Source organism: Eleginops maclovinus, chromosome 2 (assembly GCF_036324505.1).
Source record: "Eleginops maclovinus isolate JMC-PN-2008 ecotype Puerto Natales chromosome 2, JC_Emac_rtc_rv5, whole genome shotgun sequence".
In the NCBI taxonomy this organism is placed as follows: Eukaryota; Metazoa; Chordata; class Actinopteri; order Perciformes; family Eleginopidae; genus Eleginops; species Eleginops maclovinus.
In genome coordinates this window covers 8436195-8460854 of record NC_086350.1, presented here as the reverse complement: position 1 = coordinate 8460854, position 24660 = coordinate 8436195, and the positions used below count along the sequence as shown (strand labels likewise).

General features: G+C 40.9%; 1 protein-coding gene across 1 annotated transcript in view; it reads left to right on the top strand.

Moving 5' to 3' along the window:
- Positions 1–23934, top strand: part of LOC134880202 (neuronal cell adhesion molecule-like) — a 43305-nt gene extending 19371 nt beyond the window's left edge. Inside the window, 32 exon segments of the mRNA XM_063906972.1 lie at positions 417–591; positions 2122–2227; positions 3046–3239; positions 3341–3373; positions 3596–3718; positions 4420–4590; positions 5113–5169; positions 6467–6578; positions 6671–6855; positions 7045–7179; positions 7928–8071; positions 8177–8288; positions 8366–8532; positions 9136–9283; positions 9748–9872; positions 10169–10198; positions 10964–11065; positions 11717–11914; positions 12149–12219; positions 12486–12711; positions 12834–12911; positions 12914–12948; positions 13040–13244; positions 13767–13889; positions 14315–14491; positions 15659–15694; positions 16140–16199; positions 16448–16567; positions 17672–17833; positions 18476–18607; positions 19266–19344; positions 21875–23934. Of these exon segments, the coding sequence (XP_063763042.1) occupies positions 507–591; positions 2122–2227; positions 3046–3239; positions 3341–3373; positions 3596–3718; positions 4420–4590; positions 5113–5169; positions 6467–6578; positions 6671–6855; positions 7045–7179; positions 7928–8071; positions 8177–8288; positions 8366–8532; positions 9136–9283; positions 9748–9872; positions 10169–10198; positions 10964–11065; positions 11717–11914; positions 12149–12219; positions 12486–12711; positions 12834–12911; positions 12914–12948; positions 13040–13244; positions 13767–13889; positions 14315–14491; positions 15659–15694; positions 16140–16199; positions 16448–16567; positions 17672–17833; positions 18476–18607; positions 19266–19344; positions 21875–22121 (3978 nt within the window). The 5' untranslated portion in view covers positions 417–506 and the 3' untranslated portion in view covers positions 22122–23934.
- The last annotated feature ends 726 nt before the right edge of the window (positions 23935–24660 follow it).

Sequence of the window (24660 nt, the reverse complement as noted above, 5' to 3'; positions counted from 1 at the left end):
AGTGAAATGGAAAGTAAAGTGTCCCCGTGTCTTGTCCCTTGGCATGTCATATGCCCGCTGATGTGATCGATATGGCAGAGAAGCCTAATGGCAGCATGGCCACGGCGGTGATTAACTGGGCAAAGTGAGCCCATGTGGGCCATGTCGGTCCGTATCGGAGTACACTAGATCAAAAGGATAGCTTCCAGCAAACTGCACTGCATGGCAACTAACATTGATCTGTGGCTAGGGCTATATGTGTTAGTCTCTCTCTCCCCTCTCTGCCTCTCTCTCAGCTGATGAACACAACAGAATAAACTTGCTTCTATGATTGATAGCTGCTCTAACCGGATGTGCCATTCAACTCAGTAATCTCTGTTCCGGGCTCTATCCTCTTATCTCTGACGCTCTCTCGTTCTTTCTTTCTCTCCCTGCAGTTGTGGATGTGCACGTGTCCTCACACAGTGTGACTGAGCAGAGAGGCGGGGCATCGCTTTATTTGGGGCAGACCTTCGCATCACACACAGATGATGGAGAGGAGGAGGATGGACGCAGCGCTGCTGATGCTGTTCCTGGTGCACCTCACCACTGCGCTGGAGGTCCCACTAGACCGTAAGCCTACACAACACATTTATATCCATGTGTAAAATGAAGTGTGACAGGTCAAAAGTGTAATTGGCAGCTTCTGCAAATTTGATGTTTTAATTAGTTCATTTATCATATAACAAATAAAGGGATGTTTGGACTGTTATTGCGAAAAACAAGCAATATTAAACTTGTACTTTAACTTTGGACTCAGTTCACTGGGACTGTTATCATTTCTTAATCTTCTGCCAGGCTAGCTGGTTCCCCCTGTTTCCAGTCGTTGTGCTAAGCTAACTAGCTGTCTCTGGTGTCATATTTACCTTACAAACAGGGTGCCAAGAGTGCTACAGAGCTTCTAATTTAAGTCTTGGTAAGATAGTTAATACGAGTATTTACCAAAATGTTGAGCTATTCCCCATGAATAGAGGAAATAGATTATATTATACTTAAACTAATTTGTATTGACAATAGTGTTTTTGTCAAAATTACAATTAGTTTGATTCCTCTAGATTAATCTGTATTCATCCTAGCAGTCTTGAATCTAAAAAAACAAAACATAAATCCTATAGTGTACAGCAAAAACAAATCTAATCCTGACATTTGAAAGCAGAGACTCGTATCTGTTTGGTTTTCTTGCTCAAAAATGTACTGAAATGTGTTTTCCTAACAGATGATGTTTTGTTTCAGAAGAGATGTTGTTGCCTTGTTTTCTTTTTAAAGCAACCAGTGTTTCACCTTCTGACTAATGAGAAACCGGAACAAGTTTCCAGACGGACTTGAAGCCCCGCAGCCTGATGTTATGGCAATCCTTTAGATCTTGTACACAATGCTTGGCTGGAGCTGTTTACCAATGGAGTCATTGTCTGAAGCCAAAATAATGCAGGAAGATATTTTACAGCACTAACGTCTGGTTCTCTTTACTGTCACAATTTGTCCTTTTTGTTTGCTGATTCTGGGGATAACACTAAAGTTCTGGAAGGATGTAAGTCTCAAACGAGTGTGAATTCAGTGCAGAGGTTGTGCTAGCAGTTTTCTGTTGTGCATTGAAGGTTTTTTTTAATGTTTTTTTTTATAATTTTTGTATCTTATTTTGTGTGTTTTAAGTTTATAAGATGCTGAGTGGGATTTGGAGTGTACTTTTATACATTGCATGCGTTGATGTGTTTTTTTTCCTTGTTTGCTGTTTTGGTTTCTCTGTGCTTCCGCCGTGGTAGAGTGTTTTCGATAGATCATTATTGCAAAGCGCATGACTTCTTTTTTTTTTGTTTTGTCATAGTCCATTAGTTATTTCCCAGCACTGACAGGAATACATTAAGCATTGGATCATTACAATAAAGGGAAATGTACCTGAGTGTGCTGCATGGCCGTTTTTCCTGCTGCTCATGTTATGAGAGCTTTTTGTGTCTGTCAGCAAACAGCCGTCCGGTTTGATTCAGTGTGGTATGACTGCATGTGATTGGTAACGACTGCTTGTGCGGTCAATACAGCAACAGAAAAAGGCTTAGTTATGCAGTAAAGTTCGTGATTAAATATCACCCTCTTTCTGATCACTTTCAGTGCCACAGCCACCGACCATAACTCACCAATCCCCCAAGGATTGCATCATTGACCCACGAGAAAACATCATAATTCACTGCGAGGCCAAGGGGAAGCCTCACCCCAGGTAGGAATCTGTGAAGTGTGATTTTGCATTCATTATGCTTATACAGAGAGAGATATTCCACCACCATCTGTTTAAAGCCTCAGCTGACAGCAGGTTTCCAGGAATTTCAGTCTAAAACATAATGAGTAAAGTTCAAGTTTATTCAAGCTATGAATAAGAAAAGTTATTTTATTCATGCACATGCTGCACCTGCAGGAGACAGATTGTTGCTAAAGCTTTTGAATTTTTCTCTCCAAATTATGCCATCCTCTTCCCTTCAACACCTAATTAATTTGGTAGAATACTGTATGCACACACACGCACGTTTGTACTTCTAAACCTTATGACCCATACCGACAGAATACACACTCAGCCCTGAAACTTTACTTTACCTTTTATAACCTTAACACTGAAACCAAGTTTTCCTCCAAACATCCTTTTGAAAAACTGAAATGTGGGCAAAGAGTTTGAAGGTTTTGAAAGCGTTTTTTCAAACGTTTCCTTTAACATTAAATCAAAGTTAAAGTATAAAGAAATCTGTTTAGTAGTTTAAAGTCAAACTCAGCTGATCACCTGCATCAGAACTGTGTGAGTGTGGCTTGATCATCAGGTTTGATTGGCTTCTATTCAAACGTCGCTAATCTGTGATTGGTGCACACAGAATCCTGCCAATTTATAAAGTGTTTTCACAAGAATGTTACAACTCAAAACATATAATACATTTTAAAGCGACTTATCAGTACTTCTTTAAGCCTGTTACAATACAGCATGGTGTCTGTATGCTTCACCAGATTATCATAGCAACATTTTCTAAAAGATTTCTGTTTACCCCCCTGTAGTTTCTCCTGGACCAGAAATGGGACCCACTTTGACATTGACGAGGACCCCTACGTGACCATGAAGCCCCACTCTGGGACGATGGTGGTGGACATCAGCAGAGCAAAGGCAGAACATTACGAGTCTGTGTACCAGTGCACAGCGAGGAACAAACATGGAACTGCTGTTTCCAACAACATCGTCGTACAACAGTCCAGTAAGTGCAACGATGTCGGTTTCTAACATTTCACTTTTCTTCCACTTTCTTAACGTCATGCATATCTCACATCATTCTTTTTTCTTCTTCAAACACTTAAGTTGCACATTCCTTCTTAAGAGAACTCCTGCCAGGTAAAGGTTGCATGCAGAAAGCGCCATGTTCCTCTGCAGGACGTAGCAGTAGATGGAGCGATTTATCCTCTGTGCTCCTCCTCTTGCGTATTCAGTCAGACATCTTCCTTCTCATCCTGCCTCGTCACCTCTGTCATGCTGTCAGCAACAGTCCATTAGCAACCCGTATTTACTGTCAAACTACAAGAGTCCTCATCCACTGATGTGTGTTTCCTTCTCCAGGGTCCCCCTTGTGGTCGAAGGAGAAGAACAAGGCAATGGTCATTCAGGAGGGCGTGTCCATGGTGCTGCCGTGTCGACCCCCCGCTGGCCTCCCCCCTCCCATCATATTCTGGATGGACAATAGTGAGTGCTTCCGTCCTACAAGATAAGGTTTTAGCTGCATACATGAAGACATTACAACACACTGTTGCTGACACGTCATTCTGGAAATCAGATTTTAATCAAAATTTGGTTTGTGCTCCCAACGTTAAAAGCCTGTATTTGGCTTTTTATTGAAGACGTGCACCTTTCACATAAATATATAGACATTAATATTATTAATATGAACAACTGTGACTAAATAACTTGTCTTGTTTATGGCAGAGGATTAAGGGTTTATGGGAAATGTGGTCTAATTGTAGAGACGCAAGTATTTAATTAGAGGCTATTAGTTGTGTCATCCTTGGTGCTGTTTATTTAATGTCACCCTGTTTCGCATCGCCCTCAATAAGTTCATTATTACTTGAGTAGTTTTTGGTCTTAACATTTAACTGGTCAGTTTAATTTGATTCAATTTAATCAGATAATGGATGAAACTTCTGTTGAGGTGAAGAATAAGTATTATAAGCATCTAAATTTGTCTAGGTTTTAAGATGTCTCTGAGATGTATGCCTCTTTCCTCAAAACAATACCCTAGTTACCTTTAGATAATTAGCAAGAAAGGCTGTAACTACGGATTGTTTATTGGTAGAAAGACATTCCATTCCAATTGGACCTTATAACTTTAATAACATTTGTTGAAATCGTGGTGTGCTTGTAAATATTGAGTGTGCCGTACATTTCAGACTTCCAGAGGCTGCCTCAGAGCAGCAGGGTGTCCCAGTCCCTGAACGGAGACCTTTACTTCTCTAATGTACTCCGAGAGGATTCCCGGAACGACTACATCTGCTATGCCCGCTTCCCGTATACACAAACCATCCAGCAGAAACAACCCATCACCGTCAAGGTCCTCAAACGTAAGTCTGACTGTGTGTGTGTTGAAGGAGAAACCAAGATCAAGGGAGTCAAATGTAGGCGTAATGAACTAGCATGACGGAGACGCTGGAGTATGAGATTGTGTGTGTCTGCATGAGGCAGTTCATTCACAGTAGTATGTGCTTGTATGACTGCGTAGGAGGGAAGCAACATTTCCTATCTCTGAAACCATCCTAGAAGACGCCTGCGGTCGTCATCCCACTGAAAAGACATATTGTCAGAGCTCTCATGGCTCCCAGCGCTATCTGCGAGGCAGCCGTTCATTTTATTACTTCTGCGAGGCGTTCAGAATACGCACTCTCCACCAGCAACAAAGACTGCTCTCATTCAGCGGAGCAAGTTTGCTGTTGACAGGGTGGCACGCCGTTCCCACAAGAATCTTATTGTCGTCATCTGTCGTCGAGTCATCTTAAAGTTTTGTTTTTGATTCTGAACACTTTGTTTTTATTTTCTCCTTGTGCCTGTTGATTTCAACGTGTGTGAATTTTTTTGTTGTGTTACAGTGGATGCAATCAATGACACAATGGAAGCTTTTTACAATGACACTGATTTATTTAGTGGTGAGTTTTGGCATCCTCTAGTGACTACTCTCCCAATCTCCAAACTCTAGCTTATACCCACTAACACTAACCCCTTCAACCCGAAGCCTTTCACTATCTCACGGGTTCATTCAGGGCTGGGATCTGGCACCCTCTAGTGTTCACCCCCCAACATAGTGCTCTAAACTGTAGCTGTTACCCACTAACCCCAAATCCAATCTCTATCCTTCTGCCACTCCTGCTCTATCCAATCAAAAACCTTTTTAAACCTAATCACTTCCTCCTATGAACTGCTTAAACCAGCACTGCATGATGACTCCAATATCAACTGAGCTAATTGTGTAATGAGACTATGTAGCAACATTTGTACAGTTTTTAAGCTTTGAAAACTACTTCTACTATTTAAAGAAACACATTGTGTTTAAAACTATTATCAAATACGAGATAAACAACATGCTCCTAAAATATAGATATTTTCATAGTCCTCTTTATTTGTATTTCCTCTGTCAAACATCCAGCTGCGATCTTCATTTTCAAAATCACTCTTCCCCGCTGCTCCTCTTAATTTTAAAGCGCACCCTGTAGTTACTGTCTGTCACCCATCATTTCCATCTCACTTCATTTTTCATTTCTCAAAAAAGCTTTTGATTTTATCCTTGTCTCAAGATTACAACACCTGTCTAATCAGAAACATGGAAGCAGTTTCTCAATGACGCTCACATGCCAGTGTGTTAATTTGTCCTCAATATAATCATCATTTTATTATTATTTTTTGACGAGCGGTTTACTTGTCTTCTTATTCAGTAGCAGATGCTTATGGATAACATGCTCAATCCTATACTATATCAATTGTATCCATTATGAATTGGTTCTAAATACACACAGAATGAACTGCCATAAAACACAGCATGGCAATAAGATTTACATCTAGTCATAAATCTAATCATAAAATATGAGAATGTGGTCTGTAATGAAGTGGTTTAGCCCTCATGCAGAACAGACTCACTGTAGAAGAGAGGGAGCAGAGAAGAAAGGACTGGGAAGGTGAAGTGCCTGTGCAGGAGATGGTAATATTTTTGTGTGTGTGTGTGTGTGTGTGTGTGTGTGTGTGTGTGTGTGTGTGTGTGTGTGTGTGTGTGTGTGTGTGTGTGTGTGTGTGTGTGTGTGTGTGTGTGTGTGTGTGTGTGTGTGTGTGTGTGTGTGTGTGTGTGTGTGTGTGTGTGTGTGTGTGTGTGTGTGTGTGTGTGTGTGTGTGTGTGTGTGTGTGTGTGTGTGTGTGTGTGTGTGTGTGTGTGTGTGTGTGTGTGTGTGTGTATAGAAGAGCCAGCCGATGAGAGGAAGCCAACGTTCCTCATTCCATCTGGCCCCTCCAGCTCCAAGATGGTGTTGAGAGGACAGGTGTTGGAGATGGAATGCATTGCCGAAGGACTGTAAGTGAAAGAATCTGCCATTACTTCAGCCTCGAGTGCCCACCTGCTCGAGTGTCATCAACGCTCTTTGTCTTCTCTCTCATTGAATTCAGGCCCACCCCTGAAGTCTCCTGGACCAAAGTGAGCGGCGATCTCCCATCAAAGCGCACGTCTTTCCTGCACTACCAGAAAACCCTTCGCATTGTCAACGTGTCAGAATCGGACGCCGGAGATTACCGCTGCACCGCCAGGAATCGACTGGGCTCGGCGCACCACACCATCCATGTCACGGTCAAAGGTGTGTCTCTGATGGAGCGCACAATTTCCCTTCAGGCCATTTGTTCACCATGTGGCAACACAGTCATTCCTTCTTTCTGTCTCCTCATTCTCCCTCCATCTCATCATTGATTTATGCACAGATGCCAACAGGGCAGTGAGTTCAGTGATTAATTTTCCAGCCTTCTGCTGCACTCCGTTCTATTTTCAGCTGCTCCATATTGGATCAGCGGCGCCCCGAGAAACCTCGTCCTCGCTCCGGGAGAGAACGGCGTGCTGACCTGCAGAGCCAGTGGCACGCCCAAGCCCTCCGTCAGCTGGGCCATGAACGGCATCCCCATAGAGAGTGAGTGGAACCTGTTCCTCTGACTGATGACGCCGTCTTCATGGCCCATTTCAATTCGATATAGGCTGAGAATTGTTTAAATAATGTATTTCTCATTGAAGATTTGTAATAACCTTGATAATGTGTAGCATTTTTCTCACCTATGGGGTGAGTTTGAGACTGGTATCAATATTTTACAAGTATAATACACCAGTTATGAATATTGACATGTTTTTCTCCACAAATCCTTTCTCAGTAAGAAAACTGAATTGCATCAGTGTTTCAATTTGGTTTCAAATGAAAAGTTCAGCATTTTTCTGGAAAACACAGCAATTATTTTCACCTTAAGATAGCTAGTCCACCAGGAGAGCGACCACATGAAGTAGCTACACCAAGCTACCAAAAGACCCTGCACATTATCCCCCGTAAAACCACAACTTGACAATTTTACACCTTGCTTTTTGTACAGAATAACAAGAAAGATACGACGTTTAAGTTAATGAGCTTTAAGGCTGCTTTTACCCCCCGTTTGCAGTCTCCAAGCTGCTGCTGTGCATAAATATTCTCTCTCCCAAAATCCTTGACTTTTACTTCAACACAAAAAACTGACATTACAATCTGAATTACGTTTGGGTTGCCACTCCTAAAGTATTATGTATACATGTCAAAATGTGCCCTTTTATCCCCAAAAAGCTCCATGAGCATGTTACAAGATTAACTGAGAAATGAAAGAGCCAAAGTAACATCTGTAATCTGATTTCATGAACAGATGCCCCTAAGGATCTCAGCAGAAAAGTGGAGGACGACACCATCATCTTCACCGATGTGCAGACCGGATCCAGCGCCGTCTACCAGTGCAATGTCTCCAACGACTACGGCTACCTCCTGTCCAACGCCTTTGTCAATGTGCTCTGTAAGTTCATTACACAAAATCCATTTTGTGTTGGAGTGCTTTTTCCATTTACATTGATTTCCGTAGTGTAATAACACAGCAATAATTGCTTCTGCCTCACTGCAGCGGAGCCGCCCAGAGTGCTGACACCATCCAACAAAGTCTACCAGGTCATCAAAAATCACCCGGCACTGATTGACTGCGTCTCCTTTGGGTCACCCATCCCTAAAATTACATGGTGAGTTAATGATCTTTTAACAGAGGAACTTTTTAAATGTTTATTCAAAAGCTCATGGCGCTCCCTCTCTGTTTAAGGTTCAAAGACAGTAGCTTCAGCACCCTGGATGGAGACCCCTACATCGTGCATGACAACGGGACTCTAGAGATTCACGTAGCTCAGGCCCGGAACAGTGGCAAATACACCTGCGTGGCCAGAAACACCCTCGGTAACTACGAGAATCACGTCTACCTGGAGGTCAAAGGTGAGTGTTTCTGCCCTAATGATGATAATATTACAAGCCAGGGCATCGCATACAACTAGCTGACTACTCGCATAGAGCTATTGTTTTGGGCATATTTGTAATTTAAGGTCATATGGTTCTGGTATTTGAAACAAAAACATTTCTGGTAAAGCAGTTTTTACCCAACCAACAAAGTTTACCGTAGAACCAAGACTAAAGTCAGGAAAATAATCTTCTATCAATGACTAATGTCTAATTTGTTGACACATCTGATATGAAGTCTTTGTCACAGTAGATATGACACAATTCATCTGGTTTAATTTGGAAAGAAAAACCAGAAAGGTTACAGCTTCCTAGAAGTAATTTCCTCTCTTGATGTTATTTCAATTTGATCACAAGACAAACAATTCCATGACATCATTTTGTCGTTTCCTTTACTGCAATAGGCACTTTTTTGTATCCTCAATAAAAAAGTTACATAGTTAGACAGTAGCAACCTTAACTTTTACCTTTTGAATTCAAGCCTTTTTCAAAACGGATCATATATATCTGTTCCCGCTGGAGAGGCTCTTTGTTTCAAATGATTGATTCTTTAAACTGCAACTCTTCCCCTCCTCCCATCAGAGCCCACCCGGATCCTGAAGCAGCCGGAGTACAAAGTGGTCCAGAGGGGCAGGTCTGTGGTGTTTGAGTGTAAGGTGAAACACGACCCCTCGCTCATCCCCACCATGACCTGGCTCAAAGACGACGGAGAGCTGCCCGACGACGAAAGGTCAGAGTTGTCTCTGTCCTTAGACCGTTAACCCCTTGTTTACTGTCTGTCTCCATGACTTATATTGGATCCAGACAGAATCTAAGTAGCCATTTTACATTTAACTAAATATTCTAATGCAAGATTTAAAGGCTTCATCATTATGTGTACAATAGCTGCAGCGTAGTTGTTTAAATTCTAGTCTTCTCCTACAGGGAAACATAGTGCAAAAAGAAATAGAAGGGACACAATAGTAGAATTTAAATAATACAATCCAAGAATAAGGAATAAGTAAACTAGGTACATGTAAAATATGATTAAACCAAATGTCACTGCAGTGTGTGGAATGAAGTACTGCTTATTGTAATGAAATATAAATATGTTAACTCCAAAGAAACGTATGTGCTGTAAACAAATGAAGGTGAAGACATTTGACCACTTGACATTTTTGATCTAAACTGTCTGCACAAACTCTTTGTTTCCAGATTAATCGTGGACTCTGACAGCCTCGCCATCACTGATGTGACAGAGAGCGATGCGGGGGTGTACACCTGCGTCATGAACACCACTCTGGATCATGATTCAGCCAGCGCTGAGCTCACTGTTGTCGGTATGTTCAGCTTTGCAAACAAACTCACAAATGATTAAAGTGTAACCTCTCTCCGTTTCAGCTCTTCGCAGAAATGTGAATCTGTTCAATAACTGTGCTCAACAGATTGTCTTTCAGCCCTTCAAGGTTAATTACCTGAGAGTTTACTTAAGAGGGCAGGGGCAGATTTAGTCAGCTATTGTGTCAGCAGCATGAATATTTGATTGTTTACTTCTTAGCGAGACAGATAATCTTCTTTGCTTTCTTATGGCTGACTGACCACTAAACTATTTCACTCCTGCCCTCCTACCTGGCAGAGGCCACGCCAACACCAGCTGTTGTCTACGGTAAACCTTGCAGCACACATGAGCATCCTTACGTGCTCAGCTGAAGTGGGCTTGCGTTGTTTGTTGGATGTTTTAGTAAAGTGAAGCATGCTGTGGCCCGAATATTTTGTTTTCCCGACAATCACAGAGCATTTGTATTTTAATTATTATTTAGTAGCATTTATTCATTTTTGTTTTTAATGTGTTTCTTCTTCTCAATACTGTATGTGTTTCAATTTTTCACAAAAGTGCATACATTTGAGATGCATAAATCTCTAAACGGGGCAGCGATTTCCACTCAAGCTTGAATGCAAAGATAATTTGTAAAGCAGACAGCTCCCATTGCAACACTTGAGATCTTTTCAGATGCACCATTTTCCTCATCACTCATTTATTCCAAGCATGCGATCCACTTTATCATTACAATTCCAAAACATGAGCATTCATTTAACCTCTCTAGTGAGCCTGAGACTCTATTTCATGCAGAGTGATTATTGAACACGCTCAGTTGAGCAGCAGTCGCTTCATATGCATGATGCCGTGTCTGCATGTGTATTATAGAGCACATTAGATGGAACATGTAAGGAGATAGAGAAGTTACTGAGAGGATTGCTTGGTTAAATAAACATACTAAGAATTTGTCACATTTCTAGAAACACAGAAACAGATTTTGTCACTAGTTATCCCCTTTTGCTTTTGCTTCATCTTCTCGTGGCATGAACCCTCCTTATTCTGAAGCTGCGACTGTGTGTTGATGTTTCTGCCTGTGCTGTATCTCCACTTCAGAGCGACCCGACCCCCCGACTGACCTGGAGCTGACGGACCAGAAAAAGAGGAGTGTGCAGCTCACATGGACCCCTGGGGATGAACACAACAGTCCTATTCACAGTATGTTTTATGTGTGTTTATGTGTAAGCGTACGAGGGTGTGTGTATTTGTGTCTGTTTGTGATGTATGTGTCCATTCAAGCCGTTTGTGCTGTAAAGAGAAGTCCATCAGGCACAAGTTTCACACCCCCTTTTTCACAAGTTAATTTAACTGTTTTATTATCTTACAATGGAAAGCGTTATATTAGAAACTAGTGGTGTGTTGCTTGAAAGATGTAGGCATGTAAGGGACAGGCAGGGACCGTTAAAGTGATTTTAAGATTCATTTTGTGATCATTTTGACATTTAGTTTTACATATCTGTCTCTAAAAATTATGGAAATGCAAAACTAATTCACTGCGGTATCCCGTTAATTAATTACAATTTTGACATTTAGCTGGATATGTGAGCAGAATCAGAATGATCTGCAAACCTTCGGGCTCCCTCTAATTACAAACAATCAGTATTCCAACATAAAAAAAAAGAAGTATTTTGGAAAGAAACATAAAACCCTACAGGCCTGAAAGAACGCTGTAAAGTTGTTGTAGTTTTTTGAGGGCTGCCTCCAAAAATAACTTGTAGGTCGTTGTTCAAGTTATGCAGATATACTGTCAGGCAGTGTATGAAGTGTTCAGGTGTGTACAATACTTGTCTTTTTGCTTATTTTGCACAGAATTTCTGATCCAGTATGAAGACGTGCTCCACCACCGAGGTCTCTGGCACAATCTCACCGAGGTCCTTGGGAGCAAGACGACGGCTCACCTCAAACTGTCTCCCTACATGCACTACACTTTCAGAGTTCTGGCCATAAACGCTGTGGATCTCAGCCGCCCCAGTTTTCCCTCCAGGATGTTTAAGACCGAGCCCGCAGGTACAGATTTAATGTGGAATTTCTGACGGTCTCGTTCTGCGTATGTCATGTTTTAATGATACGTAAATAATCAACAAATCTAATGATGTTTTCTAAATACAAATGATCTTTAAAATGACGTTACATATTAAAGTAAATTAACCTATGCAGCAAGTTTTAATGAAAGCTGATCAGTGTTTTGATCTGAGCCATGATGGAAGTTTCATGTTTTCTTTATTGTGTAATATTTTTCAGCTCCAGACGAGAACCCGACAGGTGTGCAGGGATTTGGGACGGAACATGATAATCTTGTAATCTCATGGACGGTAATAAAGTTGTACTAAGCCATCTGTTTTAATCCTGACTCATTTACTGTCGTCCTTGGAGTATCAGGAAATATTAAAGTGTCCTTGTACCATCAAGCACTCTTGTTATTTTCTAACCTCATGAGCTTTATTTTGCCTTCTTACTTTTCTCTCTTCGTTATCGACCACCAGAGATCAACGACATACATCATTCTGTCTTTTTCTAGAAAAGTATTAGTTATTGTGTGTGTGTTGAAAAAACAGTCAACATTTCTGTTTCTCTGCAGCCACTGACAGGTCTGCAGTCTAACGGTCCGGGGCTTCACTACAGAGTGATGTGGAGGCAGAAGCTGGTGGACAGTGATTGGACTACAGTGACCGTGGCAAACAATTCCAAGTTTGTTGTGTCTGGAACGCCCACATTTGTTCCTTACGAGCTAAGAGTTCAGGCAGTGAATGAACACGGAGCTGCACCTGAGCCGCCAACAGCCATCGGCTTCTCGGGAGAGGACTGTGAGTTAGATCGATTCTTTCCACCCTTAAAAATAAGTGCAAGAGTCTTAAGTAACCTTTTAACATTTACTCAGTATGTTTCCTCTGTATTTATCTGTTGTTGTGTTGCTTGTTATGTGCAGTGCCGGTAGCAGCTCCAGAAAATGTGCAGGCCGTGCTGCTGAACAGCACTCTGGCTAAGGTGCACTGGGATCCCGTGCCCTCAAGTTAATACGTGGACATCTGAAAGGATACAGGGTAGAGTACAGAAGTCCACATGCAGTGTAACATGTTATCAAACCCACCATAACACACTCAACACTCACTGTCTGCTCACTGTGTCTTGTAGGTATACTACTGGAGAGATCGCAGCCTCCACAAGCACAACCCCCATCACGCAGAGAAGCAGATCTTGACCTTCAGCGGGAACCACACCCACGGCATGCTGCCCGGCCTCCACCCCTTCAGCCTCTACTCATTCAATGTCAGGCTTTACAATGGCAAGGGTGAGGGTCCACCCAGCCCCACCCAGCAGTTTGAGACTCCTGAAGGAGGTAAGAGAAGGAATCTTTCTTCCTAACTGCAGTTAATGGACAGTTTTTAACACCTTACAGGTACCGTTTTTAGTTTGATTACATATCAAAATACTCTCCGTGGAAAAAAATGAATTTGCCACAAACAGAAAAATCAATAACGGAGTCATAATTCTTGAATCCACATCTTCTCCATCTCTCTCCAGAATATATGAATATGCAAATATGTTCTTGCTCAACTACTGTACCCAAAATGTCTTCTGCTTTACTGAGAAGTCGATTCTTGGCGCGTGAGCCCTGGGCGTTTTCATATCTTTGAAAAATCACTATTCAACCATGATCGGCTCACAAACTTGTTTTGTTTTTATGAAATAGCGCTCATAAACACTTAACACTCTTGGTTGAGCACTGTAAAACTTTCCTCTATAAAATTTTTAACCCATGCATATACGTCCTGCCCAGTGAAGGTCAAAACAATCATAACATCTTTATAGTGGAGAGGGACACGTGTTTTTATCGTCATCATTTATGTGTCTCCTGCAGTGCCGGGGGCTCCTACCTCCCTGTTGGCCACAAACCCCAACCTGGACTCTCTCACCCTTGAATGGAGTCCTCCTCATGACCGTAACGGACACATCACTGGCTACACCCTCAAATATCAGCCAGGTGAGGCTTTTAGTCCTTTAAGAAAACAGCTGAACTTGTATATCTTAAAAGCGAATGTCCCCTTCTTTCATGTAGTGTGTAGTTTTGTATGTTCTTCTTTGTCATGTCATGTACTGTAGTGTCATCCTGTTCAGACAGATTACAAAAAGTAGTAAAAAATAAAATAGAACTAAAAGCATTTTAAGATGTTGTACCTCAATAACGATACAAATTAACAAATCAACTTTTGTCACTCCCGCTTTCTATTCCTAAACCCTACACCTCTTTGCCCCAAACGTTTTCATTTCCACCTTTTTTCCATCATTGGCCTTCATCCAACTTCATCTATGTCCCCTCCTCCTCCTCACCTCTATTCAACTTACCTCACTACTTCCAAACTTCAATCTCCATCCCATTATTCCTCCCATTCATCCTCCACCCTGTAGTCAATGACTCCAATGAGCTGGGCCCGTTGGAGGAGCTGGCCCTGCCCGCCAACGAGACATCAGTCACTTTGTTCAACCTCAAGTACAGCACGCGCTACAAGTTTTATTTGAATGCGAAAACAGTCAGTGGAGCAGGCCCGGTCATTTCTCAGGAAGCTGTCACCATCATGGATGAAGGTAAGTCGGCAAATGTAGACAGCAATAAATAATCTGAGTAATATTCCTATTTCTTCAACTCGAAAGCTGATTAATATGAATTGTTTCTTTAACTCAGGTAAGAGGATTAAAACCCAGTATTTTTCTCCAGACATCATCCATGCAAACTTTAAACACGTCACACAACTCTTCAGTACACTTTACTATTCTTCAAATGTTTTTGATTATCTTGCATTCATCTGTGTTGATGTACAAGTGATCTTCATTACATTTATGAACTGCGTAAGGAACAACAATCAACCTCAGAAACCATCCTGATAAAAAATGTGAGACGGATAAATTGTAAGAGGAATACATCCTGGTGTTCTGGTGAGAGGTTGTGCGATGTGTTTTTAGTTGTGATGGACTCGCATTGAGGCTCACAGTGTTTGCACCTCACTCTGTCTTCTCAAAGTAAACTAAAAACTGTTGGTGTGCCGCAAATAACATTATTCCCAAAGCTGAAAAGCTGTTTTTAGTGAAGCATGGTCTTTCATTTCTGTGTGTTTTCTCTGTAACCTATGACAGAAACAATTATTTAATTGATTAATGAATTAATGTATTGATTAGTTCACAGCATTGACTGAAATAGTTGTTAAAGTGATTTAACACTTGCTAGAGTCAGCTTCTCCAGTGTAAAAATAAGCTGGTTTTATTGGTTTGTAGGTGAATATTGTCCAGTTTTGGGCTGCTGGGCAGATAAAACAAGCAATTAGGAGATGCCCACTTTTACTGTCGAAGTACTTTTACGTTTACTGCTCAAGACAATCAATAGCCCTGCTGTTCAGTCAGAACATTGTCATGTGTTCTGTGTTTGTGAAATCCTTGTCATTGTACAGTGTTTGTTTTGCAGTATGATGCACAGTTGCATAGCATTATCTTTTATTTTTAGCATTTTACATAGCATGAAATACATAAGCTCTTCATCCATGTGTAGTGGAACCTGAGTGTGATCCAGTTGCTTTGTTACACAAGATGACTCATGCTGTTCTAAACCCTCGGCCCGATCATCTCCTACATTACGCAGCATGACCCACATACATGTCTTACAGCTACAGTGCTGTTACCTACAGTGGCAGGGATGGCGGGGGGTCATCCCGTTGTGAACCTTCTCCCGTTGTTTCTCTGTGTCCTGTTTCTCTCCACAAGCTCTGATATCACAGTATGAAGTAGATGTGGGCACAGGTAGAGTCGTATCTAGACTCGTGCATGTTTTTCAGATCCAGCCATAGCTTCAAAACCCAACGCAAGCATGCCATCCTTATCACTGAGCAACTCCCCCCTCGTCTCTGTCAAATCCTGCAGACCACCACAAGTCTCCGCTGAGTTCAAAGCAGAGGAAAGTTCAAAGCCAAAAGATGCTGGGAGACATGTGCTTTTTAATGTCATGTGATAAAACTAGACAAGTCTTTGCACTCGGCTGTTTATTCACCGTGCCTTTGGCGACTTTGACCCCCTCCTCACTTCTTCACGCTGGCTGCTCATAATTCTTCCCGCTGCATGGCAGGCGTTTGCTTGGCATGCCGATGAACTGTGTGTGCAGTGTATGATGACTCCAGTGTCTGTGGTGTCTCTGCCGTGTGTGTCTTGTTTGTGGTGCGGTCTTTACCCCTCTCCATGTTGTTTACAGGAAACACGCAAACCCCTCATCCCATTGCACCGTCTCCTCCACGCCGTCCACCCCACAAGGGTACAGATACTGCTGTGATTTTAGTGCCTAAGTTGTTACATGATCAGCTTTGTATATTCTTGTGTTTGTTGGTATAGTGTCCTGATTTGACAGATGTATTGTGTAAGGCTATGAGGGTCTAGATTGGGTGACTCTTAATAGCATTTATGTAAATTATTATCCATTTATTGCAATTAATTACCAGTTATTGGATTGCCCTTTGATCCACAAACGGATATTGATGGTTGTCTCTTCTCTTGTGTGCTCAGCTCAGCCTGCGAGTCCTTTTAAGAACATTAGCTCCTCGTTCGGAGAGGACGGCACCCTGATCAGTTGGGAGTACTGGGGCCCAGAGAAAAACGTTTATGTAGAGTACATAGTGAAAAACAGTAAGCAAAGCATCTCACCTCTAATTTCTGTCAGTTTCACACATAGGTGTCGAGAGACTCCTACTTCATGTTGGCTCGTGCAGGTGAATAGAAATATTGGCAGTCACGTTGAAGCTGGCTCCTGCCAACGTGGACCCAGATGTAATAAACAAGGCTTTCTGTGATTGATTTTCTAATTACCCAGGCCTCTTATTGCCTGGAGTTGCATGCATCTCCCGCGACAATCTCGTTGGAACTTATGTAAACAAACATCACAAAAAGCGGCACAAACATTTTAGTTATGCCAATTAATTTTTGACTGAAGCACTCTCCGTTGTTTTTATGCACCTGCAGTGAGGATGAAAGCCCTGTTGTATGAGTATGGCTCTCTCACACCTACTGTTTAATGGATTCAATTAGCAAACACTATAATCATAGATTCACAGTAATTGAGAAAATGTTATCAAAAAAGATTATCTTGTGATCCTAAGTCAAACACATTTCATATTAAGCTCATCACCACATGTCTCATTTACGGTTGCCCTGAAAGATCAACGCACTGCAGGGTAAGGAAACACACACAAATAGAAAAGGAATAATGGAACATATTCAGCGACTTGCCAAGACATGCTTAGCAACCGTGGCTGAAAATGGAAAGTGATAAAATGCTAATAATTGCAGAAAGCAGAACCTAATACAGGAAACACAATGGCATACTAAAACGCAAAACAAATGAGTTGCAAAGCATCACTTCAGGGGACAATAAATATAGCAGGTGTGTTCATCACTTTTTATTGTCCTCCAGAAACATTTTTGTGGTGTCCTCTGCAATTTGTAGCATTTTTGCATTTGGTTATGTTTTCTTTTTTGGCAGCAAGTGCAAAGGCTGTTGATGAAGGTGGTGAAATGTGTCTTCTTAAGTTGCAGTGTGCTAAACTTTCAGGGCAATAATTCATAGATAGACTCCATCATTTTAGAATTGAATGTAATATAGACCAAATTAGCTGCAGTGTAATCGCATATCCGTAGTTCTTTACATCCCATGATGTCACAATCTCCATGACAGCACTTAAGTTGTGTTTGCTCCCTCAAACGTACCTCTCTCCGTGAACGTCCCTCCTGCAGGTGAAGGTGAAGAGGAGTGGCAGAAAGAGCTTGTGAACGGCTCTCAGAATGTAATGCTGAAGGGCTTAAAGGGGGGCCTCTCCTATAGGGTGCGTTTGGTGGCCCAAGGTCACCACGACCAGCAGCTCCACCACTCTGAGGAGCTTGTGGTCTCGGTCCCAGGTGAGGCAGTTCCTCGGTGGTCGCCTCCCCCGTTGGCCTGGCATGGCGCTGTACCGTGCATTGTGTAGTATATGTGTAGTTGTTTGTGCCGTTGTGTAATTATAATCAGGTCGAGCATGGGTTTAACAGACGTGTTGTTGTCACGCAGTATGCCAGGCATGAACTGTAGACATATAGAGACAGTGTATAGCAGCTTGCATGATCGTGTGGTTGAATCTTTAGCGTATTAGAAGTCAGTCCATGGTAATTCTCATATAGAAGTTGTATATATGTTTAGTGGTATAATATCCAACCTAATATCACCCACAGTATTCCTGCGTGTACAGTGTGTGTGTGTCCGTGTCTGTTTGTGTGTGCACTTGTGTGAGAGAAAGATACATTTTGTACTAATGAGGCTTCAATATTATGTCCAAGTCACCATTAGCTTAATATAGGAGATTTCTAACTCATCTAACGTGACAGTTGTCTTCTCTGTAACAATAAGCAATCATGATCCACTCATGAAGGGAAATCTCTAACAAGTAATACAATGAGAACGTCTTGTTCCATGTTTGTTTTTAGCATATTATTACGGATAAATGTTTATATTTTCACCAATCATAAATCACCTCTTCCTAAATGTTGAGAATTTTCCTCCCCCAGCTGTGGCGAGCAGACAGGTGGACATCGCCACTCAGGGATGGTTCATCGGCCTCATGTGTGCCATCGCTCTGCTCATCCTGATCCTCCTCATTATCTGCTTCATCCAGAGGAATAAGGGAGGGAAGTATCCCGGTGAGTAGAGGCACACATGCCAATACATAAACCCACACTCTAATGCTTTGTTTGCCACGTTCAATTATATGTTTTAATAGGATTTTAAGATTAGATTTCATGGTTTTGGAATATTGGTTTGTTTTTGCTCTGAAAGCATACTAATCAGCCCTAAGACAGCTCTGTGTGACAATAAATGGCTGCTAAAATGAGGGAAAAAAATGGCTCCATTTGTTTTTGGACAGATTTTCCCTTTAGAATATCTTGATTATGCATCTCTAAATATATTGCTAGGTTATTTAAAAATTATATTTCCCATTTATTCCCAATCAATACTATGTTTCCTTACCCTACCAAACCATTACATAATAACCTGAGAGCACGTTTTTGTGATGATAACAATAAACGTTATATTGGTTTATAAAACAATTTGATATGTTCTACTGATAAAAAAATATATTTTTATATATATTGTTTATTATCTGGTTTATGAAATTAAAAAGACAACATATTTAGAATGACTCTGCTTTGCTTTTTGCCAAATGTACTATTAATAAGGAGCATTTATGAGCATAATAACAACAACTACAGTTTTTATACAATATTACACTTACACCCACATGATTGTCTGTTTGCTGGTTTTCATATTGCTTTCTTTCTTTTTTCTTTTCCGCATTAGTCAAAGAGAAGGAAGACGCACACACAGACCCAGAGTTCCAGCCCATGAAAGACGATGACTGTACTTTTGGGGAATACAGGTGAGAGAAAGTGCTCCGGCCTCTGGAGCCCCCAGAGGCTCATTTTACCCATCAACCCCTCCTGCCCCGTCCCCGCTCTCTGCCCAGATCTGCTCTCTCTGGCTGGGCTAGAGCTCTGCACTCCCTCCCTCTTCTCAACCCTGACAGCTGACTAATAACTGACCCAGGATCACCAGTAACAGAAATCAAAAGGAAGAAGAAAAAGGAAGTGTCCCTCACCTGAACTTCTACGACCGTGAAGCACAAACATTTTTTCTCTCAGTTCTAGGACGTCCTGGACGTTACTTGTGTCGGACTCTGGTGCGTGTATGACTTTGTGGTGTCATTTCAGAAGCAGTATTCTTCAGGTTCAAGGGATATAGGGGTTTGGGTGTTTTACATCTTTAAATAGGAATGTCAGGAAAATATATATAAGCTAGAGTCATGTGCAACGCAACCTTAACCGGCCCTACGCATCGAATCCCATTCCAACTAATAAGCTCCTCATATTCATCCTGTGTACAGTCTATATAGTATTGACACTTTGCCTAGTGTATTGCTACTTACATACACACACTTGATGGGATTAAAATCACTGAATGATCATTCCTTCTGACTTACAGCAGATATACAGACATGCCTGTTAGCATCCTCATTCTAGGCTGCTTCTCCAATCGCACACAGAATAAAGAAAATGAAGCACTTTACTTCTGTATCGCTAGCATTTCAGAATTGTTTTTTACAAGTCGATTTATAAGATGGTCTTGCTTTTATATTTTATATTCCTTTTTGTATTATGTAAACATAAATATGTTCTATGGATTTTATGCTGTGATATATACATATCGATATATATAGTATATATAAAATGTGACATGCATGGTGTGAACATCTGCTATATGGAAATTTGCTCTAGGCAATAATGTGTTGAATGGAATTATTGTTCATATATAGATATACAGTATATAGATGCATATGGATCTTCTATGAAATTATCAGCATGTTTGAGGGAAACAATCATCACTGAGTGTACAAGAGCTGGTTAATGCTGTTTAATGTAGGCCAGTAGCCATTCTATACAAAAAAAAAAAACACTTCTTAAAGATATGTCTGCTGATATTCTACATTTTTCTATTGTCAACAATTTGTTTGAATAGAACAAAACCCACAATGTTTGGGTTTTTACCACAATACTTTCCAACTTCTAATGCTTGTTTGTGGCTCTAAATCAATTGTTGATTTTGGCCTTTAATGGGAATGAAAGAAATGTAGATTATCACCAGGACTTTTCCTTTAAACTCATGTAGGGAGACCTATTTACACTGCAGGGGAATCTCCATTGGACATTGACTCAAAGAACACAGTAGACAATAAAACACAAGGCAAAGTGTACAAATATTATAGTGCCTTTGTGATAGAATACTTTCTATCCATGCTGTGTCAATAAGCTCAGCTGGAACCTTACAATATGTCAATAAAAGGCATAACTCTACTCAACTGAGCTGTTTTTGTTTGACTGCAAGAGAGCATACTGTAAATCCAGACAGTGTGTAAATGGCGTAAGTGCCTGTTAAAGTGCAATCCTCCCGAGGAGTGTGTGTTGTGTTGTGGGATCTCAGCTGGATCTCCTCATCTGATCGCAGGGGTGTAGGTCTCAGGAAAGGTAAGGGTGGAGCTGGTGTGTGTCGGGGCCGAGGGTCACTGTGCTGTAAATCTAGCATGAGAGGAGGGTCAGCAGATAGTCGAGTCACTGTGGAGAAAAACGCTCGCTGTGTAAGCATCCCAGGTTCTTTCACGGCTATCATCAAGTTAAATATCCGGTCATAAAGCCTTCATCATGTAACCTACTTTGCATGGATACATATTTTATGGCTTTAATGTGCTAGTTTAATCCATGAAAATGCTTTTAAAAACAGATGAATATCTCTACTAAATTTTAAAAAACACTTCAGCATTATGACGGCTTTGTGATCTTATCTCATTGATGTTCAACTCATGTATGTGGAATGTTTTCGACTATCTGATATCCAAAGAAAAACTTTCTTTGCAGATTATTCATGCATTTTGCCAATTTGTGATTATTATCATGCTTGCTTGGGGGGATGTTTGGCTGAGACCTTGCTTTCCAAGTTTTTATTCACATCATTGCCTTGGATTTTCTGTTTGTCATCACAACCTCTGTCTTGGGGCGGGAAACGCTTTTGTCAGACAATACATTTACCACTTCATATTTGGTTTCAGGGGGAATGTGAACAGGGTATGATTGCTTGAGCTTTATTCCCCTGTTGCCTGATGGAAACCAACTAATCATTCATTGCTGCTGTTTTTTAGACATGGAGCGAGCTAAACTGATGCATATTCATGATCTGAGTTTAAAAAAAGTTTAAAAAACTACTTTTTGTTGAATCTGGAAAAAAAAGTTTTCCACTTCCTACTGATTTTACAGTAGGTTGTTCAGTCAGTGCTCCATCTAAAAAAAAAACACTAATCACTTTGTTGCATCTGTCACATCATCTCACCTGTAACACCTGCATGTTATTTTCTCCTTCAGTGACAATGAGGACCATAAACCGTTAAAAGGGAGCCGCACGCCGTCTAATGGGACAGTTAAGAGAGACGACAGTGACGACAGTTTAGTTGACTACGGGGAAGGAGGAGACGGACAGTTCAACGAGGATGGCTCGTTTATCGGCCAGTATAGTGGGAAGAGTGCCACCAGGGAGACTGCTGAGGGCCACGAGAGCTCGGAGGCCCCGTCCCCTATAAATGCCATGAACTCCTTAAACTCTTTTGTGTAGGCCGCTGTGAGGTGCTGCACTGACTGCTCAATTCCTGCATCTCTCTTAGATGGGTGTCCCGACACCGCATGGCTTTATGATCTCAGTCCCCAGAGCCACACATGAAATACTCACCACAGCAAAGACTTTTTTTTCCTTTTGAAATCTTTATGGAGACCTGTGGCTCGATATACCTTACGCATTATTTAGGAATGAAGTAGCTCAACCAGACTTTTTGATTTTAACAGTGCATGAAACATCTGATATGACCTAAATCCATATTTAAATTAACACCTTGATATTAACAAGTGTTGCGTTCTTACCAGGAATCTCTTATGGACTATGCAGTGCTCGTCTGAATTATATTTGTTTTTGTTACTATATTATCTACTATGTTCAAATAGTAATCAGTGTCGACTATTACTCCATGTGGTTTTTTTTTTCCAACACAAAAGCTTGTACAGGAACCTGTATTTAATCATGTAAATCCTCAATATAATTCCATCATCGCACAAAGTAGATCATGTACAGTGTAAATACATATAAAGTGAACTATCTTAATATTTGGAGCAATGCACACAGCATGCTTACGAAACATCCTCATCTGTCACATCACCACCTGTGAAGAAGGGGGGCTGAAACGCTGCATGGCCTGTCACATGACCTCATGACCTTTGCCCTGCATGTAACCTCCTCTTGTTGAGCTTGATCTGAGGGCCAGTGGGAAACACTGAGAGGGGGTGACAGCCTGACTCAGTTCCTGCAGAGCTCCTTCAGGAGGTAGTGCCTTTTTTTTTTTCAAAACAACCATTCAGTCCTGAAGTCTCTCTCAAGAGTTCAGTCGACGGAACAGAGACAGTGGTAGGACTGCAGAAGTCACATCCAAGGAAGGATAAGATAAGCTAAAGAGGACGCTGTGGAGGGAGGAATAATCCATACACTCTTGTCATCTTGTCTTTAAAAAGACATCCCAATGCCTTGAGACACAGGGCTGGCTTCGATTCCTCCAAGGAGCAAAGCGCACTCACATTAAATCAGACAAAATCATAATTAAAACCATACCAGGTGCATTTTCAAAGTCTGCAGTCATTATGTACAGAACCTGATTGTATTTCTGCAGTGTATGGATGAATGTATGGATAACTGAGTGTGTAGGTGTGTGTGTGAGAATACATTATTCAATTCCTATTAGGCAACTATTGTTCACTTGTACTAACTACACTTGAGGGCCTTTGGAACGGATCAAGGTTTTTTTTCTCTAACTTGCATCAAGTTTTTTTTTTTTTTAAGGTGTAGAATATTTGTTAATTTTGTAAATACATCAATTGATTGTACAGGGACAAGGAGCTTATAAGGCAGCCTAAGAGGCAATATTGTGCATGATATGGTTTAACTTGTTGATAGGATTGTATTAAATATAGAGTACTTGTAGAGAATATATATATATATATATATTCTTTTTTTTCTTTCTTGCTGTGCACTGTACATTGTATTGTAACTAACTGGACAGAAAATTGCATATACATTTGAATTTTTGGATTGTATTCGGGTTTGCTTGTCTGCAAGTTATATGACTTTGGTATTGTACAACATGTAGGATATAGACAATATTAATTGATGCACAGAATTATATTATTCTGATTTGTATTGGTTCTACGCAGTCCCCTTGAAACTGCCAAAACGTTGCTCTTTTCTGACAGTATTGCAAATGGTTTTGTATTTAAGAAACAGATTTGTACTAACAGATACTTTCTTTGTCTCTATTTAAGTTTCTCCTTTTAGTGCAAGTATGAAATTCAAGCTACTGGAAATATAAAGAATGAATAAAAAAAATATCTGCTTTAGTTTCAGTTTTCAGACTCTTTCTTCAAAACCTCATTGCCTTCTCTCGAAGATGAGTGATGCTCTGAATAGCAGAGGATTTGACAAGTTATAAAAGCCCTATTGATGAGCATGCTTAGTGCTACATGATTGAACTGTATAATATTCTTTACCCAACAAAAATGACACCACTTATAAAGTGCTCCTCTTGAATATGTGCCCATGTGATTTACACCACATCACTATTAATAATGACGCGTCGGAGCAGGATTTTACTGTTGTTGCTTCTCAGGTCACCTCCAAAGGGTCACATGATAATCCTGAAGATTTGTGAGGTAATTGATGTTGAAAAACACATTTATGCAACAAAAAGTGTTTGTTTCTGTGAAATAATAGAGTATAAACCGCTTTGGACCTCAAACGCTTAAAGAAAAAGGGACATTTATTTTATGTGAGGCTGCTTATGCTCATAAATATCTTTAAACGTGACTAGGAGCCCAAACCAGACATGGTTCTTTTGTTAATGGCCACAAATAAAAAGGGTAATTCAACCAAATGTCAAATAAATATAGGGTTTCAAAATATACTGTTTCCCTAAATTGTAGTGAGATACAAATATATAGTAGCAGAAAATGAATATCCTCAAGTATTGCGAAATATGTTGCTTGAGTAAATATACTTAGTTACTTTCCACTACTGCATGTGTGGGTGTGTTGGCATTGGATCAACATCATGCCTT